The sequence below is a fragment of the Arvicola amphibius genome, chromosome 4, assembly GCF_903992535.2.
Source record: "Arvicola amphibius chromosome 4, mArvAmp1.2, whole genome shotgun sequence".
Taxonomy (NCBI): Eukaryota; Metazoa; Chordata; class Mammalia; order Rodentia; family Cricetidae; genus Arvicola; species Arvicola amphibius.
Window position 1 is genome coordinate 106083637 of NC_052050.1, and position 19767 is coordinate 106103403.

Genomic DNA, 19767 nt, shown 5'->3' on the forward strand with positions numbered 1-19767 from the left:
GGGAGGCCGGGAGGGGGGGGGGCATGAGGCTCGCGCTCCACCCTCCTTTTGTGAAATGCTGCTACCAGTTTACTAACTATTGCAAAGGAAGGGCCACTCGGAGGGCAGACGGCAGAGGGAGTTCAGAACTCTATAGCAAGCCAGCTATAAAGCGTTAGTCCCCCACCCCAGAAGAGGTGCGAAGTACCGAAGGCGGGGACCTCAGTGGCAGGCAGGCACAGGAACCCTGTGGGAGAGGTTACCAGTAACAGCAACAGACACACATCTCATCTCTGCATCTCCTGCTTTTTGGCTCTGGTGTCTCTGAGGTACAGGCCACTTCTCCGGCCTCTGTCAAGCCAGTGTTTTCCTTTGTGTTGTGCGCTAGAAGCTTCTCTGCTGTGGTGAGCCCTGGCATTGGGCGGGTGGGCCAGCTTCACCCACACTGCACAGATGCCCACCCATTTGTATATGGTTTCAGTTCAACCCCAGTTCTTAAAGAAATGCTGCAAAAACTTCAGTTTTCTCATTTATTTCATCCTCTTTTCCACCTGACCACCAGCCAAATAACTTTTCTTTTTTCCTCTTCACATCTCTAGAAAATGTCATCTTTCTAGAGCCCTCAACCCACAAAAGTTCCCGAGGATGCTACTGGCGTGAGTTGCCCTGCTGGGTGAGGGGAAAGCCGTCTGTTCGCTGGAAACACTCATAACCATTCCTTTAGATTTGTTTGCCTTATGGTTGTCATAAACGCGATTTGCAAAAACAAGGAGCCTTAGTGAATGTACAGTACCTAGACTTCTGCGTCCGCGCAGAAGGGAGCAACTTTGCTATTTGGTCCAGTAAGTGGACACCTTGTGATATAAATGTGGAAATAAAAAAAACATTTGCACAAACCAGTTTTTGAATAATTCTCATTTTACACTTGATCTTTCTCTGAAGCCCACAGCCACACCCACTGTGCCCAGTCTTGGTGGCATCCCATTAGCTTGCTTCTGTGGCAGCAGGCAGGGCCTTCCTACCTGCCTTTCATTCATTTGGGGTCAACCACATCACCCACCCAGAGAAGCCCCCTTCTGCAGGCCGTGTAGCTGGTGACACCTTACCTGCCCACCAGGACTTTGTGACATGGCAAGGCCCTGAGCAACCCTCCGGCTCAGTGCACTAGAACTATCTAGTTTTCTCCTCTTCCCGAAATCAATAAGCCAAGATTGGGTTTCCAGTTTTTGGGGTTTTTTTTTTTCTTTCACTGAGATAGATATCTGTTTAATTTCATAGACGAGCAGGCAGTTACCCATAAAACAGCTGCATGGGGTCAAGTTCTAGAACATTCTAATTTTTAGGACCACAGCCAACCCATAATCAGGTTTTGGGGTTTTTGTTTTGAGAGCCAATACGGATTTACAAGGCTTGGTGCAGGATGGTACCACTACCATTAAAGGTCCATTTGAGGAGGTGGAACCCCTGGGCCAGTGTTCACTCATGAGCGCATGTTCCTGTTTTGTAAGATGAAAAGGCCTTCACAAAGTTGCCAGGGCCAAATGCCATAGGAGATAAAAGCAACCAAAACCAGTTGGTGACGAAAGGCTGTGTACCCAGCTGGAGGGCATTAGGGTACGTAGAGAGGCTGGCGTCCTGTCACCGGCTTCTTGTCTCAGACCCGGGCTTTGAAACAGGCCTTACTACTTGGATCCCAACGCGCAGGGACTGCCACACCTGTGTTGAGTATCTAGCAAGCCCCAGGGGGGTACACATGTGCTACCTCGAGAACAGGGATGAGCTACAAACACATCCCCGACACTCAGGCAGCCGAGTTGAACTGCCATTTTCTAAACTGCTAATAAAGACACTGTAAAGGAGAAAGTCGAGGTCGGTGAGATGACTAAGCGGATACACGCTTGCTGTGAAGCCAGAGGACAGGAGTTCGATCCCCTGAACCCACCTGGTGGAAGGAGACAACAGACCCAAGTCCTCTTCACCCCATCCTCTCACACTCATGAATGAATACATTTTTAAGGGACCGGAACAACTCCCACAGACACTTGAAAGCACACGACCTTCGGAATCGAGTTTTGTCGCTAGGATGACGGTGCTGAAGTCTTGTCCTGCCTCGGGGCTCTCGCCAGCAGCTTCAGCCCGGTCACAGGGCTCTGAGGACAAGTGTCGCAGGAAGCGCCCCACCCTGGGTTGTCAGGGGAGGGTGACACCTACCGCACAGCTTCCGAGGACCGGCATCCTCCAGAGGCTTGGCTGCAGTGGGCTTCTTTTCTCCTGAAAGATCTTTTGTTAATCCTGTTCGGGCCCTAGGCATCCCGCTTTCCCAGCCACAAGTGGGCGGGCCCGCGTCGCCCCGCCAGCCACGGGAGCACGCCGCAGCGCTTCGCGCACGCGCGACGCCCACGGCGCGCCTTCCGGAAACCTTCCAAGTGGGGCGGGGCCCTCGTCGGAGACGTGGTTGCGGGCGCGTCGGCGGGCAGGCGGTGATGACGCGAGTGTGGCAGCCAATGGCGAGCGGCGATGACGCGCAGGACCGGAGGCCAATGGGGATCGGCGCCTGCCGGCGCGCCCGCCCCCGACCCGCGTCGGGCGGTCGTCCGGCGGGAAGGGGGCGGCCGCTTGGGCAGGATGGCGGCGGCGGTGGCCGCGGGTCCCGGCGCGGGCGCGGGGGTCCCGGGCGCGGGGGTCCCGGGCGCGGGGGGTGGCGGCGGGGCGCGCGAGGGTGCGCGGGTGGCGGCGCTGTGTCTGCTGTGGTACGCACTGAGCGCGGGCGGCAACGTGGTCAACAAGGTGATCCTGAGCGCCTTCCCATTCCCGGTCACCGTGTCGCTGTGCCACATCCTGGCGCTGTGCGCCGGGCTCCCGCCGCTGCTGCGCGCCTGGCGCGTGCCGCCCGCGCCGCCCGTGTCTGGCCCCGGCCCCGGCCCGCACCCGACGTCCGGCCCGCTGCTGCCGCCGCGCTTCTACCCGCGCTACGTGCTGCCGCTCGCCTTCGGCAAGTACTTCGCGTCGGTGTCGGCGCACGTAAGCATCTGGAAGGTGCCGGTGTCCTACGCGCACACCGGTAGGTGCGGGCCGGGGCGCACTGCCTGGGGATTCGAAGTATGGGTACGAGTTCGCGGGCCGTCAGACTGAGACGCCGCCAAGGCGCGGCCGAGTCTCAGGTTGGAAAAAGTCGGAGGAGTTAACTGCGCGCCGAGCAGAACTGACTCCAGCTATTGGGGTCGGGAGAAAACCTTACAGAGAGGGAAGGTCGGCGTCGGGTGTACAGGTTGCCGAGACTGCCCGCTGAGTGCTTTTCCTCTCTTTGCAGTCAAGGCCACCATGCCCATCTGGGTGGTCCTCCTGTCTCGGATCATCATGAAGGAAAAACAGAGCACCAAGGTAACCCCAGCAGAAGCCCTGGGCAGGGCGGGATTCCCGGTAACTGGCTGGGTTGATGACGTGGTTGGACCATGGCAGTTCTCGAGCTTCCTGTCAAATAAGGAAGTCAAGGTGTCAGCCCCCTGAGCCTTCCCCAGTGTCCCACACTCATTTCAGACAGCAGGTGTGTGGGAAGGGGAGATGTCCTCGGATAATCTCTTGCTTATTGTCCCCGAGTGCCACGTCCCTCTGGGGTCCATTCTTCCTGTTTTGATTCCCTCTGCTGGTTTGTTGATTGATGATGCCTGTTGGGTCCCGTTTTGGCAAGTCACCAGGGAACAAACTAAGTTGAGACAGGTTTTCCTTCTGTTCTTTTTAAACATTTATCTGTTTGTATGCTGTGCCTCAGCATGTATGAGAAGCTCAAAAGACAGGAGTCATCTCATCTTTTCATGGTGTGGATGCCTGAGATCAGATACAAGTTACCAGGCTTGGCGGAAAGGGCCCTTACCTGTTGAGCTATCGTGTCCTCATTTTCCCTCACCAGAAAGAATGGTCGATGCTGGACAGTTGGATCTGATGTGAGATGCCAGGCCAGAGGAGTTTGATGGTGGCAGAATCCAGCCAGTTCTTAGAAATTAAAACTTTGAGGAGCCTAACATGGTATGATGGATCTGTCATGCCAGTACTCAGGATGCTGAGGCAGGAGGATGGAGAAGTCCAGGATAGCCTAGGCTACAGAGCTCAACTTCGTCTCAAAAAGTCTCGGAGCTGGTCATGGTGGTGCACGCCTTTAATACCAGAACTAGGAAGGCAGAGGCAGGTAGATCTCTATAAGTTTGAAGCCAGCCTGGTCTACATAATGAGTTCCAGGACTCTGCAGAGACCCTGTCTCCAACAAAAAAAAGAGAGAGAAAGGTTGTAGCTCAACGTGGAGCCCTTGCTGAGAACTCACAGGACAGGGGTTTGCCGTTTGTTGGGGGGGGGGGGTTGTAGCTCAGCGTGGAGCCCTTGCTGAGGACTCACAGGACAGGGGTTTGCCGCTTGTTTAAACCAAGGTTGTGATGATCTGGATGTGGGCCACACAGGGCACCCAGGGCTCAGGGCTGCCTGGGAAATGCCGGTGTCCCAGCTGGAAGCCATCTCACCCTGTTCTACAAATGCTCATTTTCTATATATGTCCTATAATTGGTTTAGCTCAGAATGGCTTCCCCAGAATCACTGTGTAAAAACTGGGCCGCCTCTGAGTTTTGTCCTCGGCCCATGTCCAATCCCGGCCAGCCCTGTCTGTGCTCTGCAGTCCCCATGCACGGTGATGTCAAGTGGGGCTGGCCTCCTGGAGTGAGTTGCTGGGGAGGCAGCCAGGTAGGTGTGTCACCTGATAACACACCTTGTGTTTATCAGTTTTCCTTGTCACTGGGGACATTGTACTTGAATCGGCAAGATGCCAGTAACCTCACAAGTGCAGGTCCTGGAGACTGGCCCTCTTGGGCAGAGACCTGCCTTGCGAGGCAGATAACTCAGGCCTCTGAATCCCTGTTCTCAAGGGAAGATGCGGGATGCTGACAGAGCGAGCGGACCGTGGCCAGGAGTGCAGGGGCAGGCATTCAAGTCTCAGTGGTCACTTGCCTTGAGGACAGAACCCTCTGCTGCTAAAAGCCTGACCTGTCTTGCTTTGTTTTTACACATTTTGTGGAGACGTGAGTCCACATGGAGATTAGGGGACAGCTTGCAGGAGTTGGTTCTTTACCCACAAGGAGTTCTGGAGATCAGACTCAGATTTGGGGGCCTTTATGTACTGAGCCCACTAACTGGGCCCCGATTCAGGTTTTGATACAAAATCTCTGACTGGAAATCCACCTGGCTTTCTACCTTGCTGGGTTTTGTTTGTTCTTAGAAACAGGATTTGAAAGTAGCCCAAGCTAGCCTCCTTTTTTCCCCATTTATTCATGTATTTGCCTGTCTGTGTGGAGGTCAGATGATAGCTTTTGGGCGAGTCAGTTCTGCTTCCACCGTGTGGGTCCTGGTCATCAAGCTCAGGTGTCAGGCGTGGCAGCAAGTGCCTTTCTCTTCAGCCATCTCACCAGCCCCAGCCCCAGACTCTTGGTGATCCTCCTGCCTCAGTTTCCCGGGTGCCAGGATGCTGGGCAAGAAGATGGGGTCCCCCAGGTGAGGTTTCCTGTAGTTCTGAGTGGTGAGTAGCCCTAGCCCACCTGAGCTCCTCTGCCCCCTGCAGGTGTACCTGTCACTGGTCCCTATCATCAGTGGAGTCCTGCTGGCCACTGTTACAGAGCTGTCTTTCGACGTGTGGGGGCTGGTCAGTGCCCTGGCAGCCACGCTCTGCTTCTCCCTTCAGAACATCTTCTCCAAAAAGGTGTGTGCTCTCGCTATGCTGCTTGCCTGCAGGGGCCAGAGCAGACAGCTGGGCAGACCCTCCTGTGCCTTCTGTCTGCCTGAGTCTCTGTTCCTTCTTTTGTTTTGAGAGCCGGCCCTAACCTAACCCACTCTGCTGATCTCCTGTGTTCCTTTTTCTTTACAAGTCTTCTTGTTACACTTTGTTTACATACTTAGTATGTGTGTGCAAGGGCACCGCCATGGCCTGAGTGCGGCGGGCAGAGAACAACTTGCAGAAGTCAGTTTTTCTTCCATGTGGGACCTGGGCGTTGAACTCAAGTCTTCAGGCTTGGTGACAAGCCTTTACCCATTGATCCATCTTGCCAGCCCTTCCACATTATTTCCCACTAAACCCCCATTTTGTCCCATGAGCCCCTGGGATCTGCCTGCAGTTCCCACCACCAAGTGCTTGATTTGCATACACTTAACACTATAGCCAACTTCTATGTGGGTGCTAGGGATCTGAGCTCAAGTCCTCATTCCTGAGCCATCTCCCCAGCCCTCCTTTCCTTTCTAGGAACGTGTATACTGAGCATGCCTCTGAGGTGTGGTCACTGACCCCATCTTGTCTGGCTGTGCTCATCAGTGGTTACTGTGTGGTGTCACCCTGCTGCAGAGCTCAGCCGTGGCTTCAGCACAGTGGGTCTCCTTGTTAAGAATGTGACTTATTGGGCTGGAGAGATGGCTCAGCGGTTAAGAGCATTGCCTGCTCTTCCAAAGGTCCTGAGTTCAATTCCCAGCAACCACATGGTGGCTCACAACCATCTGTAATGAGATCTGGTGCCCTCTTCTGGCCTGCAGGCATACACACATATACCGAATATTGTATACATAATAAATAAATAAATATTTAAAAAAAAAAAGAATGTGACTTATTTCCAACCTATTGTAAGAAATACATCTGTGAACCTCTGTAGAACATGCTGCTGGATGCTTGGGTTAGGGCATCCCCCTGCGGTACACCATGGTCTGCAGTAGGAGCTGTTTTTGGCTTTTGCCTGGCACTGCCTGGTGGGACTCAATAGGCTAAACCAACCTGGACTCAACTCAGGGATATCAACCAGGCATGACGGTACCTGCCTGTCACAAGCATGTGTGGAATGAAGTCAGGATCGCCATGAGTGTCAGGCCAGCCTAGGCTACAGAGAAAGACACAGATGCAAATAAAAAAATAGCGTGGGGGGTGGGGGCTTCAGAATGCCTGGCTCACTACACCCTCCCAGCCTGTGTGCTGCTGGGTCAGTTCTGTTCTTCTGTCGGCCCTCGTCCATAGGACAGCACTTTGTCCAGGCATGGCTGTGTTCCTTCCTAAGCAAGCAAGCCCGTCTGATACCCAGTCCTGGATATCGGATTCCAGTCTCATTGGGGGCTGGAAACCCGGGCGACCCTAATGAGGTGCTCTCCCCTCAGGTGTTGAGGGACTCAAGGATCCACCACCTGCGTCTGCTCAACATCCTGGGCTGCCATGCCGTGTTCTTCATGATCCCCACATGGGTTCTTGTGGACCTCTCCACCTTCCTGGTCAGCAGCGATCTGGTGAGTTGAGGCTGCTGAGAATTACGTGTCTTCACTAGCATGTGCTAAGCGTGTGCTGCTTTGAGCACTGTAGCCATGTGTTCATCCTGGACACTGAGCATCTATCTGTGCTGGTCTGTCTGCTGTCCCTGTAACAATAAGAACGTAGGAATCTTTAGGTCTCAGGTCTGGATACTGAATGCCCAGCATGGAGTATGTTCTTCCAAGGGCTCCTGTCATGTCCTGTGACACTGCGTGAGAGTGACAAGAACATGTGTGGGAGGGAGGGACCAGGCTCTGACAGAGCCCCTGAGGTGGTGGGTGTGGGAAGAGGGAGTTTACCTTGGCTCAGGGTTTCTGGGTTTCTGTTGGCGTGCTTGGCCCTGATGCGTGGGAACTGTGCTGAGCACAGTGCTGTCATGCTCTGACACTGCTGGAGTGTGTCCAGAAGGGATTCACACTTGAATTTCAGTATTTAAGTCTCCTTAATTCAAAAATCTAAATCCAAGTGGTCTAAAACCCAAACTGTGTGATCAGCTGTAGGAACCAGAGTCCTGGGAAGGAGAGGCCGGCCCCATGCTATCTTAGACACGGCCACGTCACGCTGGAGCGCGTGCACTTACCTGTGTACACACACATGCTCTTTCTAGTGTGGCACTGGTCACAGTCCAGAGCTGACCAACGGGAAGTGTTGGTCCCCGCCAAAAGCTGCTAGAAAGCGGAGGCACCACCTGGTAGGCAGAAGTGAGGAACTGGGAAAAATCCTTGCGGGGAGGGGGACTCTTCTTTTCCTCTGCCTTTGCTTCCTTGATGAAGTCATTCCTGCTACAAAAAGCCAACAGGTTCTGAGCTGCATGTCAGGACTGTGCCTCGGGGCTGGCTATGTCCAGGACAGCACTTGTCCTTGACCTCTCAGGGCCTAGGCTCCACTCAACACGACACACAGAACAAGGGACACTTCTTTTCTCATCCCAGCACGCAGGAACCGGAGACAGGAGGATCAGAATTCAGAGTCATCCTTGGCTACATAGCAAGTTTGAGGACAATCCGGGCTACATGAGACCCTGTCTAAAAAGAAAAGGAAATCCTGGGCAGCAGCTAGTGAGACCTGTGAGCACTGCCCCACATAGCGTCCAGGAGACTGGGTGGAGCTGTGGGCCAGGGCACTGTTCGGTGTGAACACTAAGCACAGAGCTTCTGAAGAGGCTTTGACCGTGGTCGCCATGGGCTGCTGGAGTTTGAAGCCCAGTAGCATTCTGTACAAGAGTCCAGTAGGGCCAGTGTCTTCTGCCATGTTGTCCTGGGCATGCTCCATCCTTAGGAAGCACATGATGGAGGGAGCAAGCCAATTCCTACAAACTGTCCACTGACTTGCCCAATGACACACGTTGTCCACACACGTACTCCGTGATTTTTTTAAAATACTCGAGTGGAGTCTCCGCAGTACTTGGGCACATAAGTGGGAGGATCAAGACCTTAAAGTCATCCTCAGCTACATAGGCCAGCCTGGGCTACATGAGACTGTTTCAAGGAAAGGGATAATTCCCTTTCTGGATGGTTCTCTTTTTTTTTTTTTTTTTTTTTTTTTTTTTTTTTTTTTTTTTTTTTTTTTGGGTTTTTCGAGACAGGGTTTTCCTGTAGTTTCTAGAGCCTGTCCTGGAACTAGCTCTTGTAGACCAGGCTGGCCTCGAACTCAGAGATCCGCCTGCCTCTGCCTCCCGAGTGCTGGGATTAAAGGCGTGCGCCACCACTGCCCGGCTCTGGATGGTTCTTGTGCTGAACCATCTTTCCTGGATGAGCATAGCTCCCACCCCTCAAGGCAGAAGCCTCTTCACACCAAATGGAACCCATCACAGCCAGCCATAGCTGGACAATGGGGATCAGCAGATGTGCGAGCACAGCCCCAGTGATACGCCCTCATCCCAGCTCCTGCATCACAGCTCAGAGAACATCTGCTTAGAGGGGCCGGGAAGATCCTAAGAGCCATAATCCCAGGAAGTCCACTATGAAGCAGTCTCCCTAGGAACGGCTGCATAAACAAGACGGGGACAATATCAGCGGACTTGCCAGTCTGGAAGGGAGAAAATCTCACAGGGTCCACCCCAGACAAAGAACTACAGGCAGCTAACAACTGCTGGGAGAGGGGGAGTTTCCCAGGAGGACCCTCACTGGCTGTCCAGTGCAGGGTGGTCAGCTCTGAAGCCTTACACACAGACAACGAAAACAGGCTCAGCAGGTTGTATGTATACATATGTGTTCACACATGCACGTGTGTGACACTAAAAAAAAAAAAAAAAAAAGGCTGTTAACTCAGGGTGCCTGCAAGGGGCTGGCAGGAGGAAAGGGATAATAGAAGTGACGCAATTTTATTTCATTTTTAAGAAGGAAAAGCGAACTCGAATGGAAATCTTAGACTGGGAACACAGCGCCTCTGAGATGCCTCCGTACCAGGGTGACACTAGTGGGTCGGTCAGCAGAGATTGTCCCATGCACTGTAAGGCAGTGCCATGATCCCATCGCTCAGCAATGATATAGAAGATTGCCAGAGAGTGAGGGCAGCCTGGGCTACATGGCGAGACCCCGTGTGAGCCTATATGTGAATATTTATAGTAACTCTATTTTTACCGTGAACTGGAAACAACCTACAACAAATGAGGAAAAGCTGGTATAGTCATGAAATGGAATATTACCTAGTAGTGAAAAATATCCTCTTGTTTCTCACAGCCCAGACTAGTGTCAGGCTGAATGGAAAAGGCCTGGCTCTGTGTTGTGTGATTCTGCGTATGGAAACAGTATGCTAGGGACAAACTCATTGCAGTTGCCAGGTTTAAGGAGAGGCTGAATGCATTTTGTCAGGAAGCCATTCGGGGGCTGGCCACTCGGTTCCCCAAACACATAAATCTGTGAGGCTGAAGTCCTTCCTGCCACATCTAGGCCTCCTGGGAGCAGAGCAGCACCCCCTGAGTGACCCCAGCGGACTCCTACCCAGCCTCAGGATCCACCATTTCTGTCCCCAAGCTTCCTGACTCTAGCAGTGTGCTCTGTATATGTGCAGCTGCATGGTTTCTCTTCTGTTTTGTTTTGTTTTTCATATGGGTGCTGGGGTCTGAACTCAAACATTTTCCTGACTGAGCTGTCTGTCTTCCCAGCCCACCATTGGTGTTTTTGAGACAGGATCTAGGTCCTGTATTATGTGGCCTACGGTGACTTCAAACTCCTGATCTTCCTGTCTCTAGCTCCTGAGTGCTGGAGTAGAAAGTGTGCCCACCATGCCTGGATTGGAAGCTCTGTAGTGAGGAGGCTAGCAGGCCTGCTTTTCGTTCCGCCTGGCTCTCGCACAGCTAGCTTAGCCCCAAAATAATTTCACGGAAACTGTATTTATTAAACACTGCCTGGCCCATTAGCTCTAGCCTCTTACTGGCTAACATTCACATCTTGATTAACCCATTTCTATTAATGTGTGTAGCACCACGAGGTGGTGGCTTACTGGGAAGATTCTAACCTACGTCCATCTTGGGCTGGAGCTTCATGGTGACTGCCTCACTGCCTTCTTCCTCCTGGAATTCTGTTCTGTCTTCCCCACCTACCTATGTTCTGACCTATTAGGGCAAGCATTTTTCTTTATTAATTAATCAATGAAAGTAACAGATAGATGGAAAATCCTCCCACATCATTTTCCCTTTTTCTGTTTAAACAAAAGAGAAAGGCTTTCACTTTAACATAGTAAAATTACATATAACAAGTTATCAAGCACAAGTTACAGTTACAATATTTAGATCTATTTTATCTTTTACCATAACAAAGAAAAAATATAACTATAACTAACTATTCTTCAACTCCATCAAAGACTCCAGAAGGATATAATATTACCTAAGTAAACAAGAAGTAAGCAACTTCCAAAACTCTAGAAATGACTGAGACATCTTGCTGCCTGGACAGTCACCCAAAGTTCCTCTGTACAGTTGGGGCATCCATCTTGGGCCTTCAGGCCCATAGTATCCAGAGACATTTCCATGAAGCAGGAAATTTCAAAGGCAGTTCAGTCGCTTTTTTTCCTGTGTCCTGCAGAATGTCTCACAGACTCTTTCACGAGTCAGAAACTCCGAAAGACCATCTCACCTTTAGGCAAGTTCAGCAGTCCTCTTTCTGTGGGTTCTTTGTGTCCAGTTTATGCAACAGTCCAGGCAAGAGCAGTTTCTTGCCCAAATGGCTAACCAGCTCCATAAGGAGCCTCTTTGATGCCCATCTTCCTCTTGAAGTAGATTGGTGCTGCCAGGAGCAGACGTGTCTCATTGTCATGAAAAGCCCTAAGTTATTAAAACATTAAATGCCATATTCTGTAGTCTTTGAAAGATATGAAGAATGCCTATTTAACTAAAATATATATATCTAGAAAATCTAACTAACATGACTATAAGCTTGACTATTATCGATGATTATCTATTAACCTATATTTCCTAATTATGCATTACATTTTTAAATGAACTACACAATCACAATACCTTAATCAAGATCAGAAATACATATACATATAAGAAAATTGACCTTGAATTTATATCAACGAAGCAAAATTTATATCAATGTAAATTATTCATATCTATATCATATCCCCCTTTAAATGTAAAAGAACATTTATAAACAATATTTGGGAACATGGGCACAGTTATTTCTCTCCAAACTGCTTCCTGCTGTATGGGGGCGCTGTTAATCAGGTCTTTCATGGTATAACCTGTGTGTTAGATTCATCTCAGTTGGCAGTTGAATGAAATAATTTTTTTGAGGGTGTTCACAGCAACCTTTCAGGAGGGCATGGTCTATCATACCATATTGGGATAGAAGCAATCCACAGGGTCTCATCCTCTGTGAAAACAAAAGAAGAACTTTTCCAAAGCATCATAACCTTAGATCCAAATTTTGAAGTCAAGGTATTTTCAAAATATCTATGTTGGATTAGTTCAGCAGCATTTATAAACAAATATCTTTTAGCAGCTGTTGCTCCTTCCTCAGCATTCAAACAGTTCAAAGAGAATATAATAGCATATAGTATCAAAATTCTCTGTGTATTTTTCATCTTTGTGCGGCTTTATTTTAACCTCTATTTTATTTATTTTTACTTTTTGAGACAGGTTCTCTGTATATCTTTGTCCTGGAATAACTCTGTAGACCAGGCTGTCCTTGAACTCACAGAGATCCACTTGCCTCAGCCTGGGATTAAAGGTGTGTGCTACCACACCCAACTACTCTCTTTTCTTTCTTTCTTTTTTTTTTTTTTTTACTTTAATAACTTTAACTTTTAGCCTGTATGTGTATGTATGTGTGTATATATATATTTTTTTTTTATTTTTTATTTTTTTATTTTTTTTTTTTTTTTGGTTTTTCGAGACAGGGTTTCTCTGTGGCTTTGGAGCCTGTCCTGGAACTAGCTCTTGTAGACCAGGCTGGTCTCGAACTCACAGAGATCCGCCTGCCTCTGCCTCCCGAGTGCTGGGATTAAAGGCGTGCACCACCACCGCCCGGCTGCCTGCATATATTTTTAACACACTGTAAACCATTTAGATTTTCTTCGTCTTTGAATCTTTACTGTATCTCTCTTTTTCTGACTACATGAGTCTTTATGGAGAGGACTACAGTCATGGCTTTGGTGGCTGGATCCATCCTCATGGCTGAGGTACAGCCATAGCCATTTTTATTGCCACAACTCTTTGGCGTTTCAAGGTCCCTGCCTGCAAGCAAGTTGCAACATTCCGCTCACAGACCACATTCAGTCGGACTGCCTGCCTGAAAGAGTCAGAGTTTGCCCTGTAGAAAGAAGCGGTAGCTTTACCCGAAATAATTACACGGAAACTGTATTCTTTAAAACACTGCCTGGCCCATTATCTGTAGCCTCTTATTGGTTAATTCTCACATCTTCCTTTAACCCATATTTAGTAATCCGTGTAGCACCACGAGGTGTGGCTTACCAGGAGAGATCTTAACCTGCGTCCATCTCGGAGAGGAGAAGCATGGAGACTCACTATGGCGATTGCCTGAAGTATCTCCCCACTCCTGCTACCCAGCATTCTGTTCTGTCTACTCCGCCTACCTAATTTTCTGTTCTCTTAAAGGGCCAAGGCAGTATCTTTATTAACAATGAAAGTAACACATAGACACTCCTCCATCATTGCCCAGACAGGATGGCCCAGAAAACCGGCATTTTAAAACGGCGCGGCTTTTTTCCTGCTATGGCTGAGAAACGAAAAGCATGCGTTCAGCTTTTCATCAACACTGTTTAAGTGTTTCGTGGCAGGACCTCTTAAAAGAGCTGCAAGGTTTTGCAGCTAAAGCTGAGTCAGGAAGCTTCTCTTAGATGAGACTGCTTGCTTGCCTCTAGCAAGCAGAGCAGATCCGAGAAATTGCTGCTACCAAGAAAACATGCTTTACTCTATTCTTTCCCAAGCTTTCTCAGGCTTTCTTTGGATGCAGTTATCCACGTGGGTGCCATTTGTAGTGATGAGATGAGCAGGCCTGCTTTTTGTCACGCCCGGCTCTCACACAGCTAGCTTAGCCCCAAAATAATTTCATGGAAACTATTCATTTAAACACTGCCTGGCCCATTAGCTCTAGCCTCTTACTGGCTAACATTCACATCTTGATTAACCCATTTCTATTCATGTGTGTAGCACCACGAGGTGGTGGCTTACCGGGAAGATTCTAACCTACGTCCATCTTGGGCTGGAGCTTCATGGCAACTGCCTCACTACCTTCTTCCTCCTGGAATTCTGTTCTGTCTTCCCCGCCTACCTATGTTCTTGACCTATCAGGCCAAGCAGTTTTCTTTATTGATTAACCAATGAAAGCAACAGATAGATAGAAAACCCTCCCACATCAAAGCTCAGTATGATTTAGTTGACTCTGTGGGTTACTCTTGTGAGTCTTGCTTCCCCTGGTGTCTACCTGGCATGCCTGCTAACCACCATGTTCAGAGAGGGTCCGGCTGGGACTTGTGGCCGCCACAGGATGGCTGGAAACTGACAGCAGGGCAGGAAGGTGGATGTGAGGGCCGTCTGAGGAAGCTGATGCCCAGGACTGCCCCATGTCCAGCTGGGCTGCTGCATTCTTCCGGCATCTGTCTGAGAATGGGTGGTGGGCTCAGGGGCTCTGTGTCCCTCTCTCTGGAAGGTGACCATAGTTGATAATGTCACCCATCTCCTCGGGTCCTTCTGGTTTGATACTTTCACTTCATTTGGTTTGGGGTTTGGGTGCTAGAACCCATGACGTCATTCGTGCTCGGCACACGCCCCACCACCCTGCTGTTCTGTGCTCCAGCTGTAGAGAATGCTTTGGGGGAAGAGCTGTGCAATGGCTCAGTGGGGAGACTGCTTGCTGTGCACCAGGAGGCAGGGAGATCCCTGCAGCAGGCTGCACCCTGCCACACACACACAATTTTGGTAGCCTTTTGAAGAAAAATTATTAGATGTTATGTGTATGGGTGTTTTGTCTACATGTATATCCATGTACAGCATGTGTGCCTGGTGCCTTCAGAGGTAAAAATGTGATCCCCTGGATTGGTATTACAGACAATCGTGATCCTCTATGTGGGTGCTGAGAATCTAATCGGAAAAGTACTCTTAATTGATGAACCATCGCTGCAGTCCTTTGGTGGCTGTTTTTGCATCTCTGACAAGATACCCTCAACCACTCCATGCAGTGGAGTGGTCAGGAGGGTCAGAGGTCATGTGTAAACTGGTAAAATGACCCAGTGGTACAGTAAAGGCATTTGTTACCAAACTTGTCGCCCACCAGTTTGAGGCCAACCTGGGCTATGTAAAATTCTGTCCCAAAAAAAAAAAAAAAAAAAAAAAAATCTAACCACCTGGTGACATTCTGCCTAAGTACATATGTACCCCTCTCCCACTGATGCTTCCCACCTGTCTCCATAGGCCTATGTGTCTCAGTGGCCCTGGACACTGCTGCTCTTGGCAGTCAGTGGATTCTGCAACTTTGCACAGAATGTCATCGCCTTTAGTATCCTCAACCTCATCAGCCCACTCAGCTACTCAGTGGCCAACGCCACCAAGAGGATCATGGTCATCACTGTGTCCCTCATTATGCTCCGCAATCCAGTGACCAGCACCAACGTACTAGGCATGATGACTGCCATCCTGGGGGTCTTTCTGTACAACAAGGTGAGCATTAGGGGCCACTGTCCGCCAGCCAGACACAGCCAAGGAGGGTAATTCTGGCTCTGGGTTCCAAAGGTGCCTTACAAAGTGGGTGGGTTTTGTGTGCTGCATCTTTCCTGAGCTCTGTCATGGGTGCACAAGACCTGAAGCTTCCTTGTGTCTTACCATTTGTTTTGGAGCAGAGGCTCGTAGAGCCCAGAATGGCCTTGAGCTTCTGACACCCCCCCCCCCACACACACACACACACACCTCCCAAGGGAGTGGAAAGACAGGTGTCTGTTCCATCTGGTTTATGCAGCGCTGGGGTGGAGCCCAAGTCTTTGTGCATGCTAGACAAGTGTTCGACCACAGAAGCATCCCTCGTCCTTGGTTTTGGGGTAATCTCTTTGTTGGTGGTGGATTTTTGTTTTGTTTCAGTTTGATTTTTTTTTTTAAAAAAGAGTCTCATGTGCCCAAGCTGGCCTCAAGCTCACTATGTAGCCTAGACTGGCCTGATACCCTTTCCCTTCTGCTTCTACCTCCTTAATGCTGGGTGACACTCCCCCACCCACCCAAAGTTCCTTTGTGCCTCATTACTCTCTCTTCACACAGACCAAGTATGACGCGAACCAGCAGGCTCGGCGCCACCTCCTCCCTGTCTCTACGTCAGACCTGAGCAGCAGAGAGCATCTGCGGAGCCCAATAGAGAAGCCCCACAATGGTGCACTGTTTCCTCAGCAGGGTGACTTCCAGTATCGCAACATTCTCCTCACAGACCATTTTCAGTACGGCCGCCAGAGCCACCCGAACTCCTATGCCCTCAGCCGCCATGATGTGTAGGCGTCATCAGGCCAAGCTTCCTGCACCACCTCTGTAAGCCCAGCAGCCTGGCTGAGCACATAGCAGCCAGCAGGATCCTGATGGGCTGTGGGGCATGACCACAACATGGATGGCCACAGGCTCGGATCCTGGTTCACTCTTCTGCTCAGAGGCCATGCTCTGCTTTGGTGCACAGAGGTGCCCCCAGTACATGGCAGAGGTCTGATCTGAACTTCTGGTGACAACAGGGACCCACTCTGCAGAACTGGCATTGCTGTGCCTGCAGTCCTGAAAGCTAGCAGGAGGTAGCATCTGGGGCATCAAGGAGAGGTATGGAGAGCTGACACAGGAGCCAGTACGCGTCCCCAGCAGCAGTGCTCCAGGATGCTCCATGGCAGTAAGCCACTTGCACTTAGTGCTGACTTGGGTGCCTACAGTGACCATCGGTTCATTAGTGATTGGTGTGATCTTCCTCTGCCTTGTGAGTGTCAGAGCAGGACACGACCCTCCACTCCCGGCCTGAGTGGCCCTTGGACTCCAGAAGGGCTGGCCAGTGTTGGCCTTGGCTGCACCTGCACCCTTCTGATGTACAGAAGGCAGGATGATGGTGATGGCAATTTCCCCAGAACCTCAAGTTTCCCTGGAGAAGCTTTGGAGCCTAGGTCCAGGCAGGCACTGCACCAGGGTTAACCAGTGGGTGGAAACCATCTTGATTTATTTCAAAATACGGGATGTTTGTTACTGGAGCAGTCCCTTGGAGCCAGTGGTAGCAAGGCAATGCTGAACCATCTTGAAGCTGCAGCCAGAGTAGCAGAAGATGAAATCTACACTCCAAATATAGTGTCGCTTGTCAGTGAGGAGATGGCGTGTGGGTCAGGATCTGAACGGTGTGCAGTGGGCAGGACAGCCGGCCAGTCTTAAGTTTAGTTAAGAGTCAGTTGAGGCTGGGTTGGTGAAATGCCTGCTTCGCGTACATGTGTCAGTGGCTTCAGTCTCCAGCATCACAGCATAGCGGTGCGGGACTGCCTTTTCAGCACTCGGAAGCAAGGTGGGGGTCCTCACCTACATAGTGAGTTCCATCCCAGCCTGGACCACATGAGACCCTATCTCAAGAAAATGATCAGTTTTAGGGACCTGGCCTGCTGGCATACATCCAGGGGTTGAGCCAGGAGGATGGACATGAGTTTGAAGCCAATCTGGGCTACATAATGAGACTGTCTCAAAAACAAAACGTTTTGGGGACTCATCCTGGTGACCTATTCCTATGGTCCTAGCTACTCAGGAAGCCAGGGCAGGAGGGTCTCCCAAGCCTGTGAATTCAAGGCCAGTGTGGCAATGCAAGGAGAACCTTTTGGTTCGCAGAAATGTGGGTTCTGGTGTGGGCACAGCAGGCCAATGGTGGTACCCAAGGATTGTGACATGTTTTTGGAAATCAAGGCACCAGTTTTGGGGTTTTTTTTGTTTGTTTGTTTTTGTTGTTATTGTTTTTGAGACAGGGTCTCATAATACAGATCATGCTGACCTCGAACTCATAGAGATCTATCTGTCCCTGCCTCTTGAGTGCTGGAATTAAAAGCATGTGCCACCATGCTCACCTGGAGACGTCCCCACTAAGGCTCCCAGACTGATCTCAACTCTTAGCTTTCTTCTTAGCGTCCTTCATGCCTCTGTCTCCATCTCTAAGCACTGAGCAGACAAGTGTGTCATGGCGCCCCAGTCCTTAACTCCTGGTTTGTTGGGTACCTACGTTTTTGATTAATTAGAGGGTTGTTTTGGTTTTTTTGTTTGTTTGTTTTGTTTGGGTTTTTTTTGGGGGGGGGGTTGGTTCTTTGAGACAGGGTTTCTTTGTAGCTTTGGAGCCTGTCCTTGAACTCACAGAGACCCGCCTGCCTCTGCCTCCAGAGTGCTGGGATTAAAGAAGCTCTCCACCACCGCCCGCCCAGATTAATTGGGGTTTTATATCTGAGGTTAGTTCATTCACAATGCCAGCCTGAGGGCAGTGTCCCATCTGTCTTGCTTGCTGGATTGCAGATGTTCAGAGCCCATCACCACAGTGGGAAGAGCACCTTGATAAGGTGGTCTGGTGGGGTTCCTCCCTGGGGAAGACACTGAGACACCTGGAACTATAGAAGTCTCCATGGGTGTCCCTGACGCTGTGTTGAACTCAGAATGAATTATGTCTTTTTGGATTTCCATGATGTTTTTGTAATATGTGTATTAATGCATTTTCCTTTTCCAGTGTGAGGTTTGCCAAGGAGGGAAAGGCCATCTCACTTTTCTTACAGTTTATAAATTAATAAATGGGATATTTAATTCTGTTCATAGGCTCTCAGTATGAACACTGGAACAAATGTGATAATCAGGTAGACCAGGTGGCTGCAGCTCAGTGGATGCAGTACTCAAACCTGTGCATGAAGCCCTGAGCTCCATTCTCAGCATCACATAAATTGATGGTGGTGCATACCTGTTACCCCACACTCCGGAAGCTGATGCAGTTAAGAGCAGGAGTTCATGGTCATCTCTGGCAACATAGTCCATGATTTACCTTGGCCCATTCAGTGTTGTATTAGCCCCCTAGTCTTGCTCGCCCATCATGTTCACCTCTCTTTTGGGATTCATATTAGAGAAATTTTGTTGCTTTTTCCATATAGCCTTTAAATGGCCTGGCCAAAACACTTATCCTGGCCCACCCGACTCCTTCATTTTGCAGAAGGGGAAACAGGCTTATAATAGTATTGAATGTCTGTTCACTATTAGAATACTCAGAGTAGGGCTTCTTTTAGTTATTTATTTCTTTGAGATGGTGGCTGCCTGTGTGGCTCAGGCTGACCACAGGATAGAAGGCAGCACTTCATCCTCAGTCTCGGTGCTGAGGTGACACAGGACTGCCACACCCTGCACCTTATTTTACACCGTTTATTCTAGGGAAGGAGATGAGCTGAATGTATTGAGGCAGGGAAGTACTTGAGGCTTGATTTCCCTGTGTGTTGGAAGGACTCTGGGCTCCCAAACCTCTGGGTCTAAAATGGAAAACTGTCATGTTCTTGTTTTCCGTTGTCGTCATCCTGAGGCTCCAGTGTCATAGACTGTTCTGTGGGAATAGTTGTGTTCCTGGTTGCTATTCACCAAAAATAAACGATGGTCTCCAGGGGCTTGAGATTGGCTCTGGTTTGTCAGGGAAGGTCTCTCCTTGCGCTCCCAGAAGCATAACATGCAAAGAGACTGAAAATCCTGGGTAGGGACATGGCTTGAGCAGCCCTTGCATGGCAGGGATGGAAACCAGAATTGGGACTCAAGCCCCACTTGCCATCATAGTGCAGGGGAGATGGAGCCAGGATTGTAGGAGCAAGCTGACGATTGACCAGCTCCAGGTTCAGCCAGAGGTAGAGGGCCAATGAGATGGCTAAGTAAGTAAAGGGGATTGCTGCCAAGCCTGGCAATCTGTGTTCAATTTCTGGGACCCACATGGTAGGAGAGAACCGATTCCTGCAAGTTGTCCACTAACCACATATATGTGTGGCATGCACACACCCACACAGAAATATCTGAATAAATAAAT

At 50.0% G+C, this 19767-nt stretch overlaps 1 protein-coding gene across 1 annotated transcript; it reads left to right on the forward strand.

Annotated features, from left to right (window-relative positions):
• The first annotated feature begins 2604 nt into the window (after positions 1 to 2604).
• Slc35e1 (solute carrier family 35 member E1) lies at positions 2605 to 19365 on the forward strand. The gene is made up of 6 exons (XM_038328542.1): positions 2605 to 3040; positions 3290 to 3360; positions 5576 to 5713; positions 7144 to 7269; positions 15168 to 15413; positions 16002 to 19365. The coding sequence occupies exons 1-6, from the start codon at positions 2605 to 2607 to the stop codon at positions 16227 to 16229; spliced, it is 1245 nt and encodes a 414-aa protein (XP_038184470.1). The 3' UTR covers positions 16230 to 19365.
• Positions 19366 to 19767: the final 402 nt, after the last annotated feature.